The following is a 20,300-nucleotide window of genomic DNA, read 5'->3' as shown; positions in this document are numbered from 1 at the left end:
CTTTTTGACTCACGGTTTATTCTTAATCTTTTCTTCCCGTATTTTTTGCGTCTCTCAAGCCTTTCAAAATAATCGGCTTCGAGTTTCTACTTCATCATTGAGGTTTATAAAACATTCAAAAAGTTCCTGCATTCACCAGTTTAAGGGAAAAACAAATATTTGAGCTCCAAATAATGCATGTCCGCAATAATTTCCAGTATAATAGTTCTGAATATAAGCACATTACAGCAACTAGAATTACCTCCATATCCTCATTCCACTGCTGAATGTACGGTGGACCAGTAGTGAAGGAACCAAGTGGCTCACGGTACCACTTACCACTTTTATTTATCATAATGTAAATGATTTTTGAGAGGCTACGCGGGAGGTTATGAACTTTTTTTTTTTTTTTTTTACGTAGGAACCCGCAGCCGCTACCCTTCGGATGCGCACTTGGTAAACCCACGAGCTCCCACAATAGCCTGCAAACTACGTGAACCAAGGTTTCCGTTTATTTTTTTTAATTTTTTTAAGAGAAAATAGGTAAATGCAGGACGTCTCTAGAATTGTTCGATTCAGTCTTATAATTTTCTCAAATTTCGGAAAGAATATATAATTATAATTAAAAAATCAGCTTTAAGAATTTTAAAGATAATATAATTCTTTTCTTAGCGGATTCTAAAGCTAATACTCAAAAATCTAAAAAAGGAATTGTAGAAGTAATGCAATTTTTACTCTTATTTAGGAATCACAAAAGTAATATAATTCTTATTTTTGATTACAAGCTTACTAACGTAGTTAACCACGATAGCTCCGCATCTACTGCACCATCATTCTATAACGGCAAACCCAGATCCAAAGATCCAAATTTGGGACAGATTACCCCAAATTCTCCTCCAGCAGTGATCCAAAAAGTGATCCAAATTTGGATCAGTGAATAGTACTGATCCAATGATTTTGTTACTTCTATATCTTTCGTTTATCGTACTTAAAAATAATTTGTGATTATTAATATTTAATTAAAAATACTTTATAATTAATAAATAATAAAATTAATGTTTTGGTCAAAACTTGGAATAATAGGAAAGCAAATTTCATTGAAATTTAAAAAAGAGTATATATATATATTATTACTAGCTTATAACCCGTGCAATGCACGGACGGTTATAATATTTGTTATTTTATCGTATATATTTTAACTTAAACTAATATTATTATGAGATTAAAATTATGATAAAATAATATGATTAAATAAATTTTTTATTTAACAGATGATAAATTCTTAATAGTTAATTTCGTCAAATGGCTAATTAAAAATTAGGTCGAACATATATATTTTACTGAGAATGTTAAAATACGTTTGTTTTTCATGTTATAATTTAAGGAGATCTATAAAATCATATATAAATCAACCAATCAATATTTTAATATTTCGTTATTGATAATTAATAAAATAGTATGGAACATATTAAGTTAAAAAAGACGCGTAAAACCAAATTCCGACCCATCATACTAACCTAAATGTTTTGATTTAATAGATAATAAAAAAAATATTACAAAATGTTATAAATAAAGACATTCGTGGGTCGAATACCAACTGGCTCACCAAACTCGACACCTACTCACTAACTGAACTTTTCATGTTTCGAATTTAATAGTATAATAGTATATTACAGATTTATAATATTACTTTTAAAGTGAGTCTATTAGTGTATCTAAAAATAATGTTAATGTATTTTGGTTGAAAAATATCACAGGTTATTAATAATTATATATAATGATATTATATTTTTATATATGTAGCTCGTGTTAATTGTAGAAGATCTGTTTTTTAGTTAGAAAATATAAAAAAGATAATGTGTTTTAGTTAAAAAGGTAATTACTATGTTTCTCGATATTATTTTAAATGATGGAGTTTTTTTAGTTAGAAAATATTAAAAAAGATAACATATTTTAATTAAAAAGAATAATTGGTATATAGATAGACCCGTATTTTGACCAAGTACTGACTGACCAAACTTTCAATGTTTCGGATTTAATAGTATAATAATATTCTGTCAAAAAAGTATAATAATATAGATATATAGGGATAGAATCAAATAAAAACTTTTTTAAGTTACAAACTTACAAACTTTTTTTTTGAATTTTTTTTATTCTCCCAACGTGTTAATATTTGGTTATAGAAAGTATCCATATTGAAAATTATTGAAAAAACATCACAGTTTTTAAAAATAACGTGTAAATAAATCGCGTATTCAACAAATTTGTAACCGAGGTTCAACAATGGGTGTAAGAACATTAATTATGATTGGGTTGAATATATTAATAGATGGGTTTGGGTAGGGTCTAGAAAAATAAATATTGGTTATATAATACGTTTAGCTTAGTTCTTACATTGAGAAATTAGTTTATGTACTACTCCAACACAATTTAAATCGATGTTGAACAGAATATCTTAAAAAAATGTTGAACTTGAATTATATATATGTGTTGAACAAAAAAAGTTTGTAAGTTTGTATCAGAACCCTCCTCTAGATATATAATATCGTTTTTATATGAATGTTTCATGTGTTATTTTTGGAAAATCGATTTTTAAGTTAGGATTCTGAAAAAGATAACGTGTTTTAGTTAAAAAGAGGTAGTTGCTATGTTGTCCAATATTATTTTTAGAAAATTGAGTTTTTTAGTTAGAACATACAAAAAAAGATAATTGATTTAGTTAAAAAGATAATGAATTATATAAGTAGGCCATAATTTGGCCCAAGTACCGATCGATCAAATATTTAATGTTTCGGCTTTAATAGTATAGTAAACTATTATTATTGTGAGAATAAAATTATGATATATGTAGCCCGTGTTAATTGTAATAGATCCGTTTTTTGGTCAGAACTATGTTTTTCGATGTTAATTTAAATAATGGAGTTTTTTTAGTTAGAAAATATAAAAAAAAACATATTTTAGTTAAAAAGAATAATTGGCATATAGATAGGCCCATATTGAAAATTATTGTAAAAACATCACAGTTTTTAAAAATAACGTGTAAATAAATCGTGCATTCAACACATTTGTAACCGAGGTTCAACACAGTTTTTAATGTTTCAGCTTTAATAGTATAATATTTTTTAAGGTTTGACTTTAGTTGTGGTATAGTCAAATAGGTTTTATATTTGTTTTATGTTTTGATCGTATATTTGTTTTATATTTTGATTTGTCTATATTTTTTTGAAGCCCACTAATTTTGTTTGAATCCCATTAATTATAAAAGTCCGTATAAAATTCCGTGTACCGACCGACCAAATTTTTAATGTTTCGGCTTTAATAGTATAGTATAGATATAGAATTTTTGAAAAAAAAAGTACATTATATGCATAAAATAAAAAATACATAATATGCATAAAATAAAATTACAATACCGGGAAATGATTAGAAAACAGTACGATACATATAAATTTTGATTTAGTCAAACAGATTATTTCCTTGATTTTGAGATACTTTCATCGATGTTAAAAAATTAATTAAATATACTATAAGTAGTTAATAACGATTAAAATGAAATTTAAGATTATATAGTTTAATATAAAATTTATGTAATATAATATACAAAAAGTAATTTGGATCAGAATTTGGATCACGCTGCTGGAGTTGGTCAGAAATTGTTGGTCAAAAATTGGATCAGTTGGTGATCTAAATTTGGATTTTTGGATCACAACTGCTGGAGATGGCCTAAGGCCACGGTTAATTTCACCGGACTCACATGCCATTAACAAATTCTTTATTGTAAAACAAAAAGAATTAGATGTTACAATGCAAATGATTCCTGAGAGTATACGCGGGAGGTTACGTGAAGTCTCTAGAAGCTTTCCGTTTAAATTTCTAATTTTTTGAGAAAAAATAGGTAAAGTAGCTAAAAAATAAAATCATAAAAAAGATACAATTCTAAGTAGTTAAGAAATAGGAATTTTAACAAAAATATAATAGATAAAATCTATGAAATTCTAAGCAGTGAATAAATAGGAATCTTCAAAGAAAAGAGATAATTCTAAACAGTTAAGAAATAGGAATCTTAAAGAAAAATATAATAGCTAAAATCTATGAAATTGGATATATTTATCCAATTATAATTATAATTTTATCATAATGTAAATGATTCTTGATTAGTATTGTGTTTGAGGGGACGCGACCCAAATTAATTTTTATCTAAATAATAATAAATTTTCTATTAGTATTATGTTTGACGGGAAAGCGGCTAAAATAATTTTTTTTTTATCAAACTTATAATATTTTTTTTATCAAAACGGTAGCACAACTAAAATAATTTTTATCCAGTTATAATCTTTAACTTTATCATAATTATAATAATTTTTATTAGTATTGTGTTTGACGCTAGGGCGATTCAAACTAATATCTATATTATAATGGTTTGTTATTAGCATTGTGTTTGACATTATAGTGGCTCAAACTATTTTTTATCTATATATATTATATTTAATTTTATCATAATTATAATAATTATTGATTAATATTGTCTTTGATGAGAGTGCGGGTCAAACAATTTTTTTATTAGTATTGTGTTAGACAGGAGGGTCACTTAAACAAATTTTTATATTAATTATGGTATTTTTTATTAATGATATGTTTAATGGGAACACGACTCGAAATAACTTTTATGCAATTATAATATTTTTTCGTATCAAAATTTATAAAAAAGATTCTTTATTAGTATTGTGTTTGAGTGGAGGGCGACCCAAATTAATTTTTATCTAAATAATAATAAATTTTCTAATTAGTATTATGTTTGACAGGAAAGTGGCTAAACAATTTTTTGTCAAAATTCATAAAACATTTATAATGCTGCCGCGAAGCGCGGCTTTTTTCACTAGTTAATAAAGGAAGTTTAATTCTTTTTATAACAAAAATTGTACAACAAAAAAGGAGAATGGAACATCATTCCAATTAAAATTCTAATTTAAATAGTTAAAATGAAAAGGAAGAAATAAAACTTAAAATATTTTCCCAGAAGCAAAGGAAGAGTATCCTCCTAGTTCTGTCCCAGACAACTTTAGTTTATTGCGTGAAACTCATCCAGCAACTAAGGTGTTTCAATTACTAGGCCCAAGCACATACACAAACACATACACATAAAGGTGTTGCCATAAATTGTTCTGAATTAGAGAGCCTAAATTGCTCCGACATTGATTGCATACCGGAGAAGTTGTAACAATACAATTCTGACACGGATCGGAATACATATAGAAGATAAACACAGTACGTTCTAAAGCTGTAACACAAGATAATCCAAGAAGTTCATTACAGACTGCAAAATCCATGGAATTCGTACTAATGTAACAATAATAAGGATCATAAACAGTACTCCGAGGTGCTCCACCAAGTGCATGATCAAAAGTTTAACTTTGAGAACCAGGTCGAGGAGGCCCAAAGTAGTTTGTCATGATTCCCATGATGGCAAACCTGTTTGTAATACAAGATGATGAATATACAAGGAAGAACAATATGGCAGTGATTATCCAAAACACAGTACAATAAGTTAAAATTATAAACATAAAAATTGGAAATGCTTGAAAAAATACCCTGCATATAATTAAAAATGCAAAGAAAATGGGTTGAGAACCAAACAAAGTGCCTAAAAATTCTAATTAATCTGTTGTGATGCACATCCACATATGCTTAATTTGTTGTACTACAGAAGAAATGGGACTTATAATCACTAGACAGTAGTTTTCTTCCTTAATGGTTTAATTTGGTGGTTAAATTCAACAGTGGGACACTTATTAAATAAGTTTTAAACAGTTATTAAAATTGTTGTCTTCAAACTGAACCAGATGGGCAAACATTTGATTTATGTTTACAAGTCTTGGGATGAATGGAAACCATGGTATAATATTCGTTTGCCTTCTGAATGCAAATCACCAATCGCAGGAATAGTACCTAGAACATGATAGATATTTATTGAGATATTCTGCTATTATTTTGCTAAATAGTGTACTGCTATTTAAGGCTAAAAATCAGCCTAGCATAATATTAATGTATCTAGAAATTATGGGGTTGGAGTTTGTAAGAACTTCTCTATTAGTGAACCTCAAATCATGTGTTTTATTTGTTTTCTTATATAATCCAACCATACGAGGAAAATTTTAGGTCGAAATAAAATTGTATAAAAACTTCTATTCATATTTAAAGTAGTCAAGCATCACTTTCATAATAAATAATCTTTCCTTTACATATCCAGCGACACAGATTTATCATAGTCTTATACTTATAAATTTATAGTTCCAGGTAAATATAATACATCACAATTTGTACGTCCACGTATTTTTATATGATTTTAACATCCGTGAGGTTGGAATTTTGATAAATCTATTATTCTTAAGCCGTACTAACAGAAAACTTCTCTATCGTGTGCTTTATTGCAGGAGAGTACTTAGACGTGTTAGATGGGCTATCAAGGTATTCTGCTATTTTTTTGCTCAATAGTATATGCTATTCAAGTCTGAAAAAAACCCTAACATAAAATTAATATGTACACAAATTATTGTATTGGTGCGTCACTACATATATGTAGTGATTTGCTCAATAGTATATGCTATTCAAGTCTGAAAAAACCTAACATAGTATTAATACGTATACAAACTGTTGTATTGGTACGTCACTACATATATGTAGGTTTCGTTTTGAGCTTCAGGTTAGTTTGCCAAAAAAATCAAACCCTTTCTGACTTGTCTAAAATCGACTAATATACCATAATCAAATATCTCATTTTCTTCATACAATCAATAGAATTACTAAACTAAATCACATAAAGGGGTGGCAATTTCGGGTAACAGGTCGTGTTCGTGTCAGCAATCGGGTCGATTTCGGGTCAAGTTAAAATCACTTAAAATTGAATAAAACAGCAAATTGAAGTTATTAGAAATGTAATTCTAATTTCAGGTCATTTCGGGTTCATTTCGGGTCACTCGGGTGATTTTCGGGTCACTTTCGGGTTTCTGTCTCAGTAAATCGGGTCTCGGGTTGGGTCGGGTTCGAGTCGGGTTTCGGGTCATGTCTGATATTGCCACCCCAATGCAGAACCATTAAACTATCCTACTTTATAAAGTCCGTGTAGAACTGGTTACGGCTCACTCTAAAAATTAAAAAACACAGTTTCATACTGTTTAACCAAGGAGATTACGCAAGAACAGTCAACATTAATCAACAGAGTCCATGAAACACAAGTAAATAATAGCAACACAAATACAAAAATGCCCAAAATAAAAAAGCCTGATAATCAAAGACTTACATAACAGCAGTAGAGATCTGTTTCAAATCAGTTTCGAGATTTTTCATGTTTGCAAGGGAGTGAGCACAGCAGATCAAAGCTAGCCACGATCCAAACTTGTACTGCGATAAATAAGATTTAATAATCATAATCAAGGAGCAATTACATAATTAAATAAGTAATCTAATTCAAGAGAATACGAACTCTGAACATAACGCCAACAACGCCAAAGACGATGGCGATGAAACCGGCGTAATCGATGGGCAGATTTTCCGGCGCTACGACCGGAGCAACGTAGCGCCTCGCCGTCGATGGTTGTCGTGGATCGTTGCCCGTCGTCGACATTTCTCTCTCCCCTTTCTCTCTCGCTAAATAGACTGATATTTTATAGACTATACCCTCTATTCGTTTATTTATTTGGAATATTTATACAATACAATTTGGGACTGGAAAATCGCCAAAATTAATTAGGACTGAGACTAACCTTTTAACCCATAGTAATATATTGAGTATATTTATCATTGGAACTAAAAATAACATATCACAATTTATTGGAAACTTTTAGTTATACCGAAATATAAGTAATAAATTAATAAAATATATTACAAATATTGATCTTAAATATTGAAGTATTATTATCTTAATATATTTTTTATTTTAATATTTTTTTTCAACATACTTGTATGCACTCATTTGGATTTTAATAAATCTAATAAAAAAGTTTAACTATAAATATTTTAGATTTAATATCAAGTTGACATGAAAATTATAAACGAATCTTGATCATTCTTTTATATTATTAGAAATTAGAAATAATGATTTTTTTTATTTTTATATTTTTGACAAAAGAAATGATAATTCTAGTGCTCGTTTAAAAAGTTCATTTTCTTGGTAAAGATCCCAACTACTTTTCTTGAAATTTATAAAGAGAAAATTGTTGAATTTTTTTTATGTAAGCAGTTATAAAATAAAAGATAGATGTGATGACTTTATAGACTACCCTGCATATTTGTTATAAAATCACCTAAACAAGTTAAATAGAAAATCGCATCGCAGTTTTGTTTCTTTCGTGATTTGGAAATTTTGCAATTTTGATCACATTATTTTCGATATCATTTGTCTTTTCCATTCATCATCATATTTGTTGATCTCTGAGTAAACTCAATTGATATGTGAGAAATGTAGTGATCATGTGATTTGTTCACCGGATATTAATTTTAAGACGATCTACTTCCACTCTATGGATATTGAACTATATTTATACGATATTAAACTATATTTACACCTGTTAACATGGATAATAAACCGAGTTGATTGTATAATTGTGCGGAGCGGATAATAACCGATATAAAAATATGAGTTGCCTGAATAACGGTACAGATCGGATAATACCCGATAATTTTGAAGTTTGATAAATATTTTAAAGACATGACCCCTGGTCTTTATTTCTTTGGTACACTTTTAGCTAAGGTTAGGGTTTTATCCCGTTGGATCGCTCTAAGACTGCAGGCACTTTAAGTCTTCAAATATTTTAAATGCCCGCTGAATCAGATAGAGTCCGCCTCCGATCATATTCTCCAAAAAAAAACAATTGAAAAACCGTGTGACCGGATGGAATGACTCTTCAGATTATTAAGAAAAAGAAATGCCAGCAAAGGAGCCAAAAAGAGTGTCAGCCCAACTTTTTTAAGAAATAGAAGCTACAGAAATGACAATTAAATATCTCAAGAATGATGTCACTTGTGTATATTGCACAAGATCATGTACCACCTATATCTTTAAACAGGAAATTCTAATAGTCTAATTTTCAATCCCCATGCAATTAAATATTTGTGTGGTTCTTTTGTGTGTAGCAATTGCCAATATAGAATTAGCAAATTATGAAACACAAAGATACTAATACAACTTAACGAACGATATTAAGTCATAATGAAAGACATTGTGCACTGTCAGGGAGATTCCTAGGCAACGGAACAGCAGTGACATATCTTTGGGGAAAGGGTTTCTGTGAATTCTGCAAAGACGAGGTATCAGCCCCATCTGCTTGCAAGCGGCTATGATACATGGCAAACCGATTGATAATAGAAATTTTCTCCACATCTTGAACTTCCATTTTTAAGTCTGACACTGATGCCTTCTTGTCCAATCTGCATCATTACAGTTACACTTCTAATGATGATGGTAAATTATGCAAAACACATCACAGCCAAAAAATACTGCGACATTTAGAAACGTAATATAAATGAGAGACGTGTTACCTTAATAGTTCTGTCTCCAGCTTCCTCACTCTACCAGTGAAGTTTTGCATGACTTGTGATGTGTGCTTCTCACGATTATCTGATGTTTTACGACTGCACCTAAAAAAATACATAAGATAAATTTCATGATATAATAATATAGGAAGACATGGTCATTCATGACAATGGCATCAGGTTTTATAGAGATCTGCTTTACTTACAAGTTTGCTTGAACGGAGGGAGAGTCGTTACTTTCTAGGCAAGACATTAAACTGCACGTATCACCTAATGCTCGTCTAGCAACAGAATAAACCACAGTCTCGTAGTTTGAACTGGCCTCTGCAGAGAGAATCTTCGCCGGAGGAGCAGGAAACAATAGTTGCATAAGTTGCCTGGTTAAACTCAGGCGCTTTCTTGCTCTAGGCAATAGCAACCCATCGTTATTTGTGTCAACATCCTCTTCAACCTTCGGGATTATAAAAAAAATTCAACTATAAGTACAAATAGTTGCTACAAGAATTTAAAAAGGCTTGAATAAGAGAACAAATGGTAACACCATCACACCTTCTCACTCAATCGATTTGCTGCTTTGGCCCAGTTTGCTTCAGCCACTCTATGAACAATAGAAGCAACTGTGTTAAGAAGGAACAGGGAAGCATACAACAATCTACATGAAAAAATATTTAACATACCCTTTCTCTTTCAATTTTGCTACATGAATTTAAAGATTTAAAGCATGACTACGATTTATGTACATTAAACTTTGAAAGGTTAGAATTAACATAATTTTTGATATAAAATACCAAATTCTCAAAGCATTTTAGCATGGTTAGGGTTGTACAGTATATGCATTACCTAATATATCTATCAATTGGACCCAAGTTACCAAAGGCGGATACAATATATTGAAAATATAATTTATGCTGAAATTTAAGATAAGCATATTTTAATGGATTTGCTCCTCGTATGATACTATCTTGCATATAAATATACATATATAGGCTTTTTATAACATCCCACATCGGTTAGATACAAAGTAGTTGGGGCCTTTATAAGCACAAGCAAACAACTAATATATACAAATTTGCTATCACTTTGGGACCGACCCGGCCTGAAGTGCAAAGGCAAGCAAACAACTAATATATACCAATTTGCAAGCATTTTTACCCAACCTGTGATGGGTTGTTGGTTCATTTAGTTGTGGGCTTGAGATGTTATACTTTTGCTCAAATAGAAAGTAATCTATAATAAACTATAATAAGCGAACATAGAGATAATTTGTGGTTTAGTTTGATATTAGTTCAATTCTAAATTACCCTTTTTCCTATCTCTTTAAAAAACAAATAGAAAAAATTATATAAACAATAAGAGACAAACCGATATATCTCTTCTTAATTACAACGTGTTCTACTCAAAAGACAAACACGAACCACCATGAAACTCTTCTTAAATCTAAGTGTTATACTCCACGACAAACACCAACCATCACGTAACTCTTGTTGACTCTAACGTTAAGTCAATACAAGATAAATAATATACTTTTTCTTACGAATAAAGAAATATGAAAAATATGATTTAAAATTAATCAAAAAACACATTTACACATATTAATATTGAGAAAACAAATAGATGATAAAAATGTTTATCGTTTATACTACCAATCACAGAGTATAATAAATATTATAAAAGCTAAATTTCTAAAAGAAAACATAATCAATCGGTTAACATTATTTAATCAAACTTCTTCATGATCATAAAATTCATCGTGCAAAACATTATGGGAATCTAACAATACTAAACCACTAACAAAATGATGTTAAAAATTAAATTACAAATAATAAATTTTGAATTATATACTCATATGTGCTTCGCACAGGTTTAAGGCTGGTATTGATATAACAACTAGAAAATAGATTTGAAAAAAATCAAAATTAAGATATACAAACACATGTACCCAAACATGTGATTCTAGATGTGGTAATTTAAGTCATGTATCAGGTCTAAATTTCAGATTTTATTATTTTTATTGGAAGTAATGGGAGTGGTAGGTGGTCTTCGTGTGAAATGAAGGAGGATGTGGAGATGGTGGTAGTCGAAAGAGAAAAGTTAATAATGATGGTGATGACTTAATAAATATAAATGCATTTATAAGAATAAAAAATTGAGAAATCACTAAATTCAACTATATAAATTATCAATTCTAGTTTCCAGAGTAAGACGATTGCACTCCATAAAGAACACCTTTATGTAAAGAATAATAATATTAAAAAAAAAACGCTATCATAACACTCCATTTTATAAATGATAGTTTGTTAAGATTAGAATCACCAAATTTAACAACAATTAAGCATTTATCGAATCTAACATCCAATCCTATCTAAATTCAAAAAATCAAATGTCAAGGAATCATGCATTGAATTGAATCGAACATAGAATCTTATACACATTTTTGAATATTGAAATTTACACAAAATCATATTACGTTTAGTTCAAATTTGTAGTTAATTCCATGTTAGATTCTATTATTATTCAAAATAAACACTTAATTCATTTAAGGTAAACAAGTATTCTAAATGAACTTTTAGTTAAATTCTATAGTGTTCTTTACAATTTTAATATAAGGGTGTTTTATTAAGCAACATATATATATATATATATATATATATATATATATATATATATATATATATATATATGCATTTTAAGAGATACAGGGGTATAAAGGAAAACAGGGAAGCAATTGCAGTAAATTACCTTAGAGAAGGAAGATCTTGGCAACTATAAGACACTTCCTTTTCCCAAGATTGAATCTCAGGCGCAGCAAATTTACGCTTTTTTGGCCTTGAAACCGCTGTATGTTCCCATGCATTGTTTGGAGGCAATAAATGGAGGGACGGCAGATTCTCAGTTGCTAAGAACGCAGAATTTTCGATTGGGTGCTTATCATTGATTTCTCTTGCATCACCAGAAACATTCATGTGATCAAGTGACTCCGCATACGACAGCTTATTTGATTGTTCCATGACCTTTAAAGTAACAGCTTTATGTGCATCATGAATTGGCAACATCTGCCCATCTTTAATGCTTCCATACTGATTAGACCAAGATGGATCCATCTGTGGACTGATGTTTGGATGTTCAATTCTATTAAAAGCAGCACTAGTACCATGCCGCAAATTTTCAGATTCATTTCTTGCCCCATAATCCTCTTGCTTTGAGAAGTGATGCACTTTAGGATCTTCACATGGAATACAAGTAGATGAAAGAGGGCCATCTTCCACAGTAGCATCAGCTTCATATGGCTGCCCTGACCTCAAAGCAACTTGTTCCCCCAGAAGAATATTTCTGGTTCCTTTCTGTCTCTTTGATCCCCTATAACTTGGATCAGTCTCTACATCCTTCATTGCTCGAATTTGATTTGTTAAAGAGAAATCTTGTTGGACAAGGTTATTTGGTTTCAAAGTGCGACCAAAGGCCTCAATATCTCTCCGAGTTGAAGGTGGATTCATAGAAGGTGCATGATGGAGTTGCTGGATACCACACTCTTCCCTGAATGATTTTTTTACTTTATGTGTCGAGTCTGTGTTACCGGATGATACCTGCACACAGACATTCTTCCTTGACACCTCTTTTTCACAAACCAAACCTTGAGGATGCGAGGAGTCCACACCTAACTCAGATGGAGAATCATTAACCAGTGCCGGGCCTTGTTCCTCCAAATTGTGCAGAACAGGCAAAGTTGATTCAACGATATCAGATTGATGATGCTGAACAGGGTTTGGCTGGGTAGGACGATCCTGAGCGCCTGAAAGTTGTTGTGGTGGTGGAACATTGGGCCAGATATTAGATAACCTGTTTGAAAATGCACCCTTTTGTGAGATTCCAGTTGTAGTGATTGTTTGAGAAATGCACTCTTTTGAAAATGCATGTCCACTTGCTTTAGCCATGAGTTGATCTTGAAGTTGGCTGCTTGTACAGGGGAAACTAGAATCAGAAGAGAAACTTTCTTGCATCGTGTGCCATGATTCAATAGCTGTTTGTCCAGGAACGGTTTTAGTATTCTTATATTCTCCTCTACCTACTTCATGAGAAGGCAGAGATTGACCCAAAGCAGTGGAATTCAACATCATCCTACCCTGGTCTCCGCCAACTCCAGTAGCCTGATTCGAAGAATAATTATCTGTCCGAGAGGGGTTTGAAGTAAAATGCTTCAAACCTGGTCTAATCTGTGCTGGAGGAGCCAGCTGTAAGCCAAAGCCTTGAGCAGAAGAGGACTGATTTTGCTGGAGGCAACCACCAATTCCATCTGAGCTTTCAGCTTCGGGAGTTTGGGATCTAGGAATATATCCAGTAGAGGTACTGTGCATTGCGCTATGCTCCTTCAACTGATCCACCTTGTGAAGAAGCTCCAGCATATTTTCACTGCAGTAAACAAGAATAATAGAGGCATGTTGCTCGTCAAACATATTTCTAGTAGAAATGGAAAAAGGAGAAGCTTATTAAAGTGAGGCAACATTGTTAAATTAAAAAAAAAAATAGATGACCTATTGAAAAAAATTTCTACCAATATGGAAATTGTTTAGCGAGATGCTTGAAACATATTCAGTACGAAAAATATAGCATGCATCTCAACAAATCATTAGATTGTAAAGGCTGGTAGACTGGCAGAATACTGATAATTTTACATTTTCTCTTCTATTTTATAAAAGCACAGACTTTTATGATATTTCTGCAAACCTTGAATGCGATGCCTTGTCCAATGCACTCATACCAACAGAGTTGCTAATGGCAGAAGACATTTCAGGCCCATAATTAGGAAGACTGCCTCTGAATGACACCTCATCTAATCTATTTGTATCTTCTTGGTGATCAGGCAATTGCCCCTGTATACAGATAGCATTTACATCATGTAACAAACCAAATGTCTGAAAAACAGGTAGACAAATAGCTATTGTATTAATTAGAATCTACGATTTACCTTCCCCTTTTCAATAAAACCTCTAGGTAACTGAGCAATAAGCTTAGAGTTGCCAAAGAACCCCTTATCTTGACTTCTAAACCCTTCAGAGTTGTGCAAATGCATCATCTTTGAATGACTAGCATGCCTCGTTTGATAAGAAGGCTCAACATCCTCGCCCAAGTTGCCCATAGGATGATACTGAAATTTACGGGGGCCAGCAGATTTAGGGCGGCCTGGGTTAGAAGATTTCTGCTTCCCACCAGCCAAACTCTGAGAATCACTAGCATCCGACAATTCAGTTTCCTTTGAACCATCAGTAAAATTGTTGTTGGACACATTAGATCGATAGCCGGCATTTTGATTCTCCTTTTCTGTAAAGGTGTCCATATTTTGGGTTTTAACCTCCTTCTCAGAACTAGGAAATGCTGAGCCCATGAATAGAGGGCCATTCTTAAGAAGATGCTCTGGTTTTCGAGAGTCCTCGCTCTCTTTAGTCTTCACAAAGGCTTCCATTGGTTTCCACCTACCAAGGAAATTAGTTTCATCACCTGCCCTTGATTTGGTAGAATTTAGTACCGCAGCAGTATTCAAGCTAGATCCCTCTTGAAAACTTCCAGTAGTAGACCTTAGCCGCTCCATTTCAGCAGATGAATTGCTCATAGGATTGACTTTCCATATGCCACCTTTCAAATTCAATGACTCGTGCATAAGTTGTTTCTGACCATTCTGAGAGTTTTGCACATGATTTCCCTTTCCATGGACATCAGAAGGCATATCCCCACTGTGTGTCACATCATTGGTAAAAGTCCAGCTATTTGGTTTAGAAAGTTGGCTAGGTCCATTCTGCAGAGCAGCCCAATGATTTGAATATCTTCTTCCATCACTATCTGCATTGACAGAATGACTAGCACTTCCATAATTCTGATTCCCACTATTGAGCCAATTACTTTCTCCTGCCGAGGACTGTTGATTGGGTCCCTGGCCCTCAATTTGTTCTCGTGACGTTTTCTGTCCAGGTTGCTGGAATACTTGGGAACTATTATGATAGTTATTCTTCAGATTAGTATCTTCAGAAAGAGGAACTGGTTCAAAAGCAGCTGCCGAGACTTGCACACTGTTAGCAACCATTGAAGTATGGTGCTTACCTGTGTCATAAGTCGAAGACTGGTGACTACGAGTAGGAGGATTAGGATGCTGGATGCTCAAATTAGTCCAGTTTTCCTGAATCCCTACGTCACTACTAGAGATCTCTGCAACAGCAGACTGCATCAGAGCACTCCAACTGCCGCTTTGAATAGAAGGCAATCCATTTATTTCTGAACTGTCTAAACAATTTGACGCTTCTCCATTCATGACGGTCTTCTCACCAAATGCATCCCAGATACTAATATCATCAGAACCAAATAGAATTTTCTCTTCAGCAGGATCTAGGCCAACTGAATTCTGTGAAGAGCGTGCTTCCCCAACCGTATCATGTGACGTTCCTGACGGACCAACCATCTGCTTCCTCTGGAAATCCTGCATGGCAACATTTTTTTCCAGGGAATTCACTTCGTCAGGGTTTTCCATATTCATTCTACCACTTGGACCTTGATGAGAAGTTTGTCCGAACAATTTATGACCTTGGAAACCCAGGCTATTATTAATATGCTCATCCTGCATGTTAACCTGTTCAGGGAATGCAGCATAATTATTACCTTGGTAAGAATTATTATAAGTTGCTTGTTGCTGCAGAGACTTGTTATTTGCATATTGATACTGGTCTGAGCTGTCCCTCAATCTAGAAATAGGAACTCCTGGTAGAGATTGATCAACCTGCTGACGAATCAAATTTCCTGATTGTGATGCCTGACCTTGCCCTGGAGTAAACACAAGTCCACCAGGTGATCCTTGCATAGCAGAAGAGGCATTGTGAAGCCAATTTGTATTTCCTGTTGGCAGCTTTGCCCAGGGAGATGCATCAGAAACGGGTGTGCCATTAATGAAGTCATAAGAACGGTTGCCAGACCCCTGTCCAGTAAAAGAGGAAACCTGTTTTACCGAGTGTTGTTGCCTTGCATGTAGTTGTTGAAAATCCTTCTGCCTTTGGAGTTCTTTAATCTTTCTAAACATCAGTTGTTGCTGCAGTTGTTGCATGTCACTTGATTCAGATTGTTGCTCTGGTAAGGATTGACGCATACTTGGATGTTCACTCACTTTTGGCTGGCCACCAAAAAAATCATAACTAACAGGAGATTCAAAAGAATCCATCCTCATTATTGCAGGATGCTCGGTACTACTCCCTTGCAATTGTCTATTTAATGGGACACCTCTTCCTGAATTGTTCAGATTAGATTCTATACCCATTCCCACATAATTTGCATCTTCCGGCCTTATCTGGGAAGCTTGATGCCCATACATATAGCCATTAAAATCTTGGTGTAGGTTATGAGATTGGTTGTTAACCGAATCAGCCCTTGATGAAGATGGTGGGTTGTAATTATGGCGGACCTGTTGAAATTGGTTGTTGCGGGCCCTCTCAAGATCTGTATACCCCCAAGACAATAACACAAGATTTAGAATTCACAAGCTAGTGGTTCAAATCATAAACTACATGTATTCATCACATTTTATTCTCGTAATAAATGTATAACATTTACATTCTGATCAAATCTAAGTGCTGAAGATCTTACTTCATTAGTGGTTCAAACCATAAACTATATATTAATTCATAACATTTTTAATCTAGTAACTAATGTATAACAAATACAATCTGATCAAAATAAGGTATACAAATCCTGCCAGAGAAGAAATAGAGCATTACTGAAGATCATATTTCTTGGGACTACTTGAACAGTCATAAGATTTTTAGGTACATAAACATGAGAATTTCTTTAAGGTAATTCAAGATATCCCATGTATTGAAATATAGTCGTGACCAAAGTAGATGGAAGAATTATGTGTTATTAATACTAGGTAGCAAGGTCATTGATACCAGATTGCTGTAGACTGTAGTCTATTGTCTTGGAACTCAATGCATCAAACTGCCTCTGGTTACCAACCCGGAAATTGTTATTAGCAGCCGCCCAGTTTCCATCTGCGATCTGTGGGTGATACTGTCCCTGAGACACATGCTCTTGTTCAAAAAAATTATGAACCCTGTCTCCAACTTCATTGCCAGGCATTAAGAATATGATTACTGAACTGAGCAGCTGAAACTATTCCAAATCCTAAAAAAAATTAAAGTAATCAGTCAAACTATAAAATTATGAAAACCTAATTTACGGATCCAACCAGCGAAAAATTAAAACCTGTTGAGAGAAGAGACTTCAATACAAGTAGTACTCCAGCAGTCCAGCCCTATAACTCAAAATCTGTATTTCAAAGCCTCATTCTGGAAAAGGAGGCACCAAAAGAGTATAAGTATATAAGGACGTATAAACTGCACAGGGTGAGATACTTATTATATGTCTAGATAACTTCTTCGCACAATTTGAAACTGGGAACAAAAGTAAAGAACTAAATAGTAAATACTAATTCCAAATATTTACTTCCAAACTGCTCCTTATCAGTACATTAGCCTTTTTTAAGGCATGGTCGTATATTTTAAAAGATGCCGGGGGTGATGAAGGTCCCTTCCTCCTAACCTCCTAGCAGGTGGTTTTCTCAAAAAAAACATTGTTTTTCATTACTGCATAGGTACATTTTTTACAATTATAAGATATTGCCAAAAAAAATGGGAAGTACAATAAATGAAGGAGCTACTATATTCTTCTTACATGTCAATTCTATTGGGAATAAAGCTTTATACTTTTACTGCTGAGATTGGTATAATCCTGGCTGGAACCTGAAAGGCTTTATAAGGATTAACATAACAGATTGTTTTACTTGTTTCTCAACTGAGTTTTTCCCTTACAAGCCATTAAGCAAATCTTCTAGTTGAGTACTTTCTTAGGTGTCTCCTAGTTTTTGTCTTGGTTATAATAAAGCATTCATTTAACATTCAACTCCCATCTAATTCGGAAGACTCATTTTGTTAACAAAATATATCTATTACAGCTCATTTAATCTATGAACTGGTACTGCTAGTTTGCTACGGCTCACATTGTTCTAAATCTGTGGCTCGGAATTCCTTACGCTGAGAAGATGAAGACACGATTTGGCTTCAAATCTGGGGCAAAACAAGGTAAACTGTAGTCATCTTTTATAGATTTCCCTTTTCTAGGCTACTTCATCTGGGGTAAATTATAGTCTCCCTATAGCGCAATGCGCCTTATGTCCAAAGGGGCCTCAATGAGTGAGGCCTTGCCTTGCCTCACCTGGGTAAAGTTGAAACAAATAGGGCTTTAACAACACTGCTTTTCATCCTCATCAGTATATACTTTCATAAAAAATGATATTTTCGATATTCGTTATCATCCTAATATATTAATCACAAGATTCCCGCAATGCATATCAAATGCAGGTCTGCGGCTCCGGCTAGGCAATCATAATGCCATTAAAAATATTTCTATTTAAAGAGAGATCTTATAAATGTGTGTGTGTGTGTGTAAAATAAATGTTCATTGATTGAAACAATATTTGATTGATTCTTAGTTTTCGCTCCGAATAATATTGGCCATAAAAGAATCATTCTTCTAGTATCTCTTCGCCCCCACCCTGAAAAAGACAATGCTTGGCTGCTTGCCCCTTCACTTGACGTGTGAGAAGCCAACAAAGTTCACTTCAAGTTACAACAAAATAGAGCGGCCGCATCAACTTCACTGTAATCATAAATCCTTTTTCCATATTAAGCTACTACCATATATTCAATGCCAGTAAATCATTCTATATCCCTGAAGCATCTCCTAATCAACAACCATTATCAAGTTCACAGCTTTAGCACTACTAAACAACTTCTACACTTTTTTAATCAACCATACATACAGTAAAACTAAAAAGCACATTCACTTATCCCATCAATCCTCCAGTCCAATTTAGAAACTTCAGCACACAAACCGCAATCAATTACCTAATTTTAAACTCCAAGCTTTATTTCCTACCACAATGTACATAAGAACACACCCGCGCCAAAACACTTATTGAAACACACACAAATCAACTCCTACGCCAACACTATAAATCCGCTAAAATCATTTTACCGCATCTCACAGAAATGACCAAACAGCACAAATCAAAACACACATAGACACAAAAAACTTGCAAACACAACAAGATCAAAGCCATACACACAAACAAAACACACAGAGCAATCAATCACACATAAAATCATCAGTAAAACAGCAAATTAGGGCTCATTTACAGTGAGAGAGATGTATTGACTTACTGAGATGCTGATACAACCAACATTGAAGCGCTAAATCGATCTGCGTTCTGTATAGCAGCTTGTGCAATACGAATCCACACGAGATATACAGAGGAATAGATATAGATGTGTGTGTGTATAAGAGGTAGAGAAATAAAAATATTTCAAGTGCTGCAAGAAAGATAAAGTGATCGAATAGAGCAAAGTTTTCAACGAACTGTAGAATGAGTTTCGGGTCGGGTTACTAATGCGGCCGCTACGGATATGGTAACGGGTGGGTTTTATCAAATACAAATATGTGCGACACGAGATTTTGGATTGAAAAAGATTGGTGAACACGTAGGAAGGATCTACCATCGTCAATTTCAACGTCGCTTATTTGTCTATTTTGGGTATGAAGACAGATATGTTAATTTTTTTATGTTTGTTCGACTCGATCATTCTTGTAGATTCTGTATGACTATTATTTATTGAATTATTTTCTTTTTTTAAAAAAAAATACTTTTTTACAATATATCTGTCATTTCTGTTTTGACAGCATTTTTTGAAATAAATTTTTTTGAC

General features: G+C 33.0%; 2 protein-coding genes across 3 annotated transcripts; both read right to left on the bottom strand.

Moving 5' to 3' along the window:
• Positions 1-5,112: 5,112 nt before the first annotated feature.
• Positions 5,113-7,651, bottom strand: LOC108211551 (protein Asterix). The gene is made up of 3 exons (XM_017383184.2): positions 7,460-7,651; positions 7,277-7,377; positions 5,113-5,448 (listed from the first exon to the last, which is right to left on the bottom strand). The coding sequence occupies exons 1-3, from the start codon at positions 7,598-7,600 to the stop codon at positions 5,385-5,387; spliced, it is 306 nt and encodes a 101-aa protein (XP_017238673.1). The 5' UTR covers positions 7,601-7,651; the 3' UTR covers positions 5,113-5,384.
• Positions 7,652-8,956: 1,305 nt separating this feature from the next.
• On the bottom strand, positions 8,957-19,932 carry LOC108214231 (uncharacterized). 2 transcript variants are annotated; one of them, XM_017386104.2, is made up of 10 exons: positions 19,758-19,932; positions 17,743-17,825; positions 17,427-17,661; positions 14,471-16,977; positions 14,230-14,375; positions 12,247-13,914; positions 10,057-10,105; positions 9,714-9,958; positions 9,514-9,606; positions 8,957-9,402 (listed from the first exon to the last, which is right to left on the bottom strand). In XM_017386104.2, exons 3-10 carry the CDS (start codon positions 17,614-17,616, stop codon positions 9,180-9,182), a joined length of 5,121 nt encoding a protein of 1,706 aa, XP_017241593.1. In that variant the 5' UTR covers positions 17,617-17,661; positions 17,743-17,825; positions 19,758-19,932; the 3' UTR covers positions 8,957-9,179. The 2 variants fall into 2 exon arrangements, with proteins under 2 accessions (XP_017241593.1, XP_017241592.1); XM_017386103.2 differs by having other exon boundaries at positions 9,514-9,612; positions 19,758-19,931.
• Between the last annotated feature and the right edge of the window lie 368 nt (positions 19,933-20,300).

The sequence above is a fragment of the Daucus carota genome, chromosome 3 (assembly GCF_001625215.2).
Source record: "Daucus carota subsp. sativus chromosome 3, DH1 v3.0, whole genome shotgun sequence".
NCBI lineage: Eukaryota > Viridiplantae > Streptophyta > Magnoliopsida > Apiales > Apiaceae > Daucus > Daucus carota.
Note: the sequence above shows the minus strand (reverse complement) of the source record. Positions and strands in the feature narration are given on the sequence as shown.

Excerpts from the sequence above, each read along its gene's own strand:
- LOC108211551 (XM_017383184.2), bottom strand. The coding sequence starts at position 7,600 with ATGTCGACGACGGGCAACGATCCACGACAACCATCGACGGCGAGGCGC. Across the intron at positions 7,378-7,459 it reads TTGTTGGCGTTATGTTCAGA|TACAAGTTTGGATCGTGGCT; the intron begins GTTCGTATTCTC and ends TATTTATCGCAG. Across the intron at positions 5,449-7,276 it reads CAGATCTCTACTGCTGTTAT|GTTTGCCATCATGGGAATCA; the intron begins GTAAGTCTTTGA and ends TATTACAAACAG.
- LOC108214231 (XM_017386103.2), bottom strand. The coding sequence starts at position 17,616 with ATGCCTGGCAATGAAGTTGGAGACAGGGTTCATAATTTTTTTGAACAA. Across the intron at positions 14,376-14,470 it reads GTTTTATTGAAAAGGGGAAG|GGGCAATTGCCTGATCACCA; the intron begins GTAAATCGTAGA and ends ATCTGTATACAG. Across the intron at positions 9,403-9,513 it reads CTGGAGACAGAACTATTAAG|ATTGGACAAGAAGGCATCAG; the intron begins GTAACACGTCTC and ends GTAATGATGCAG.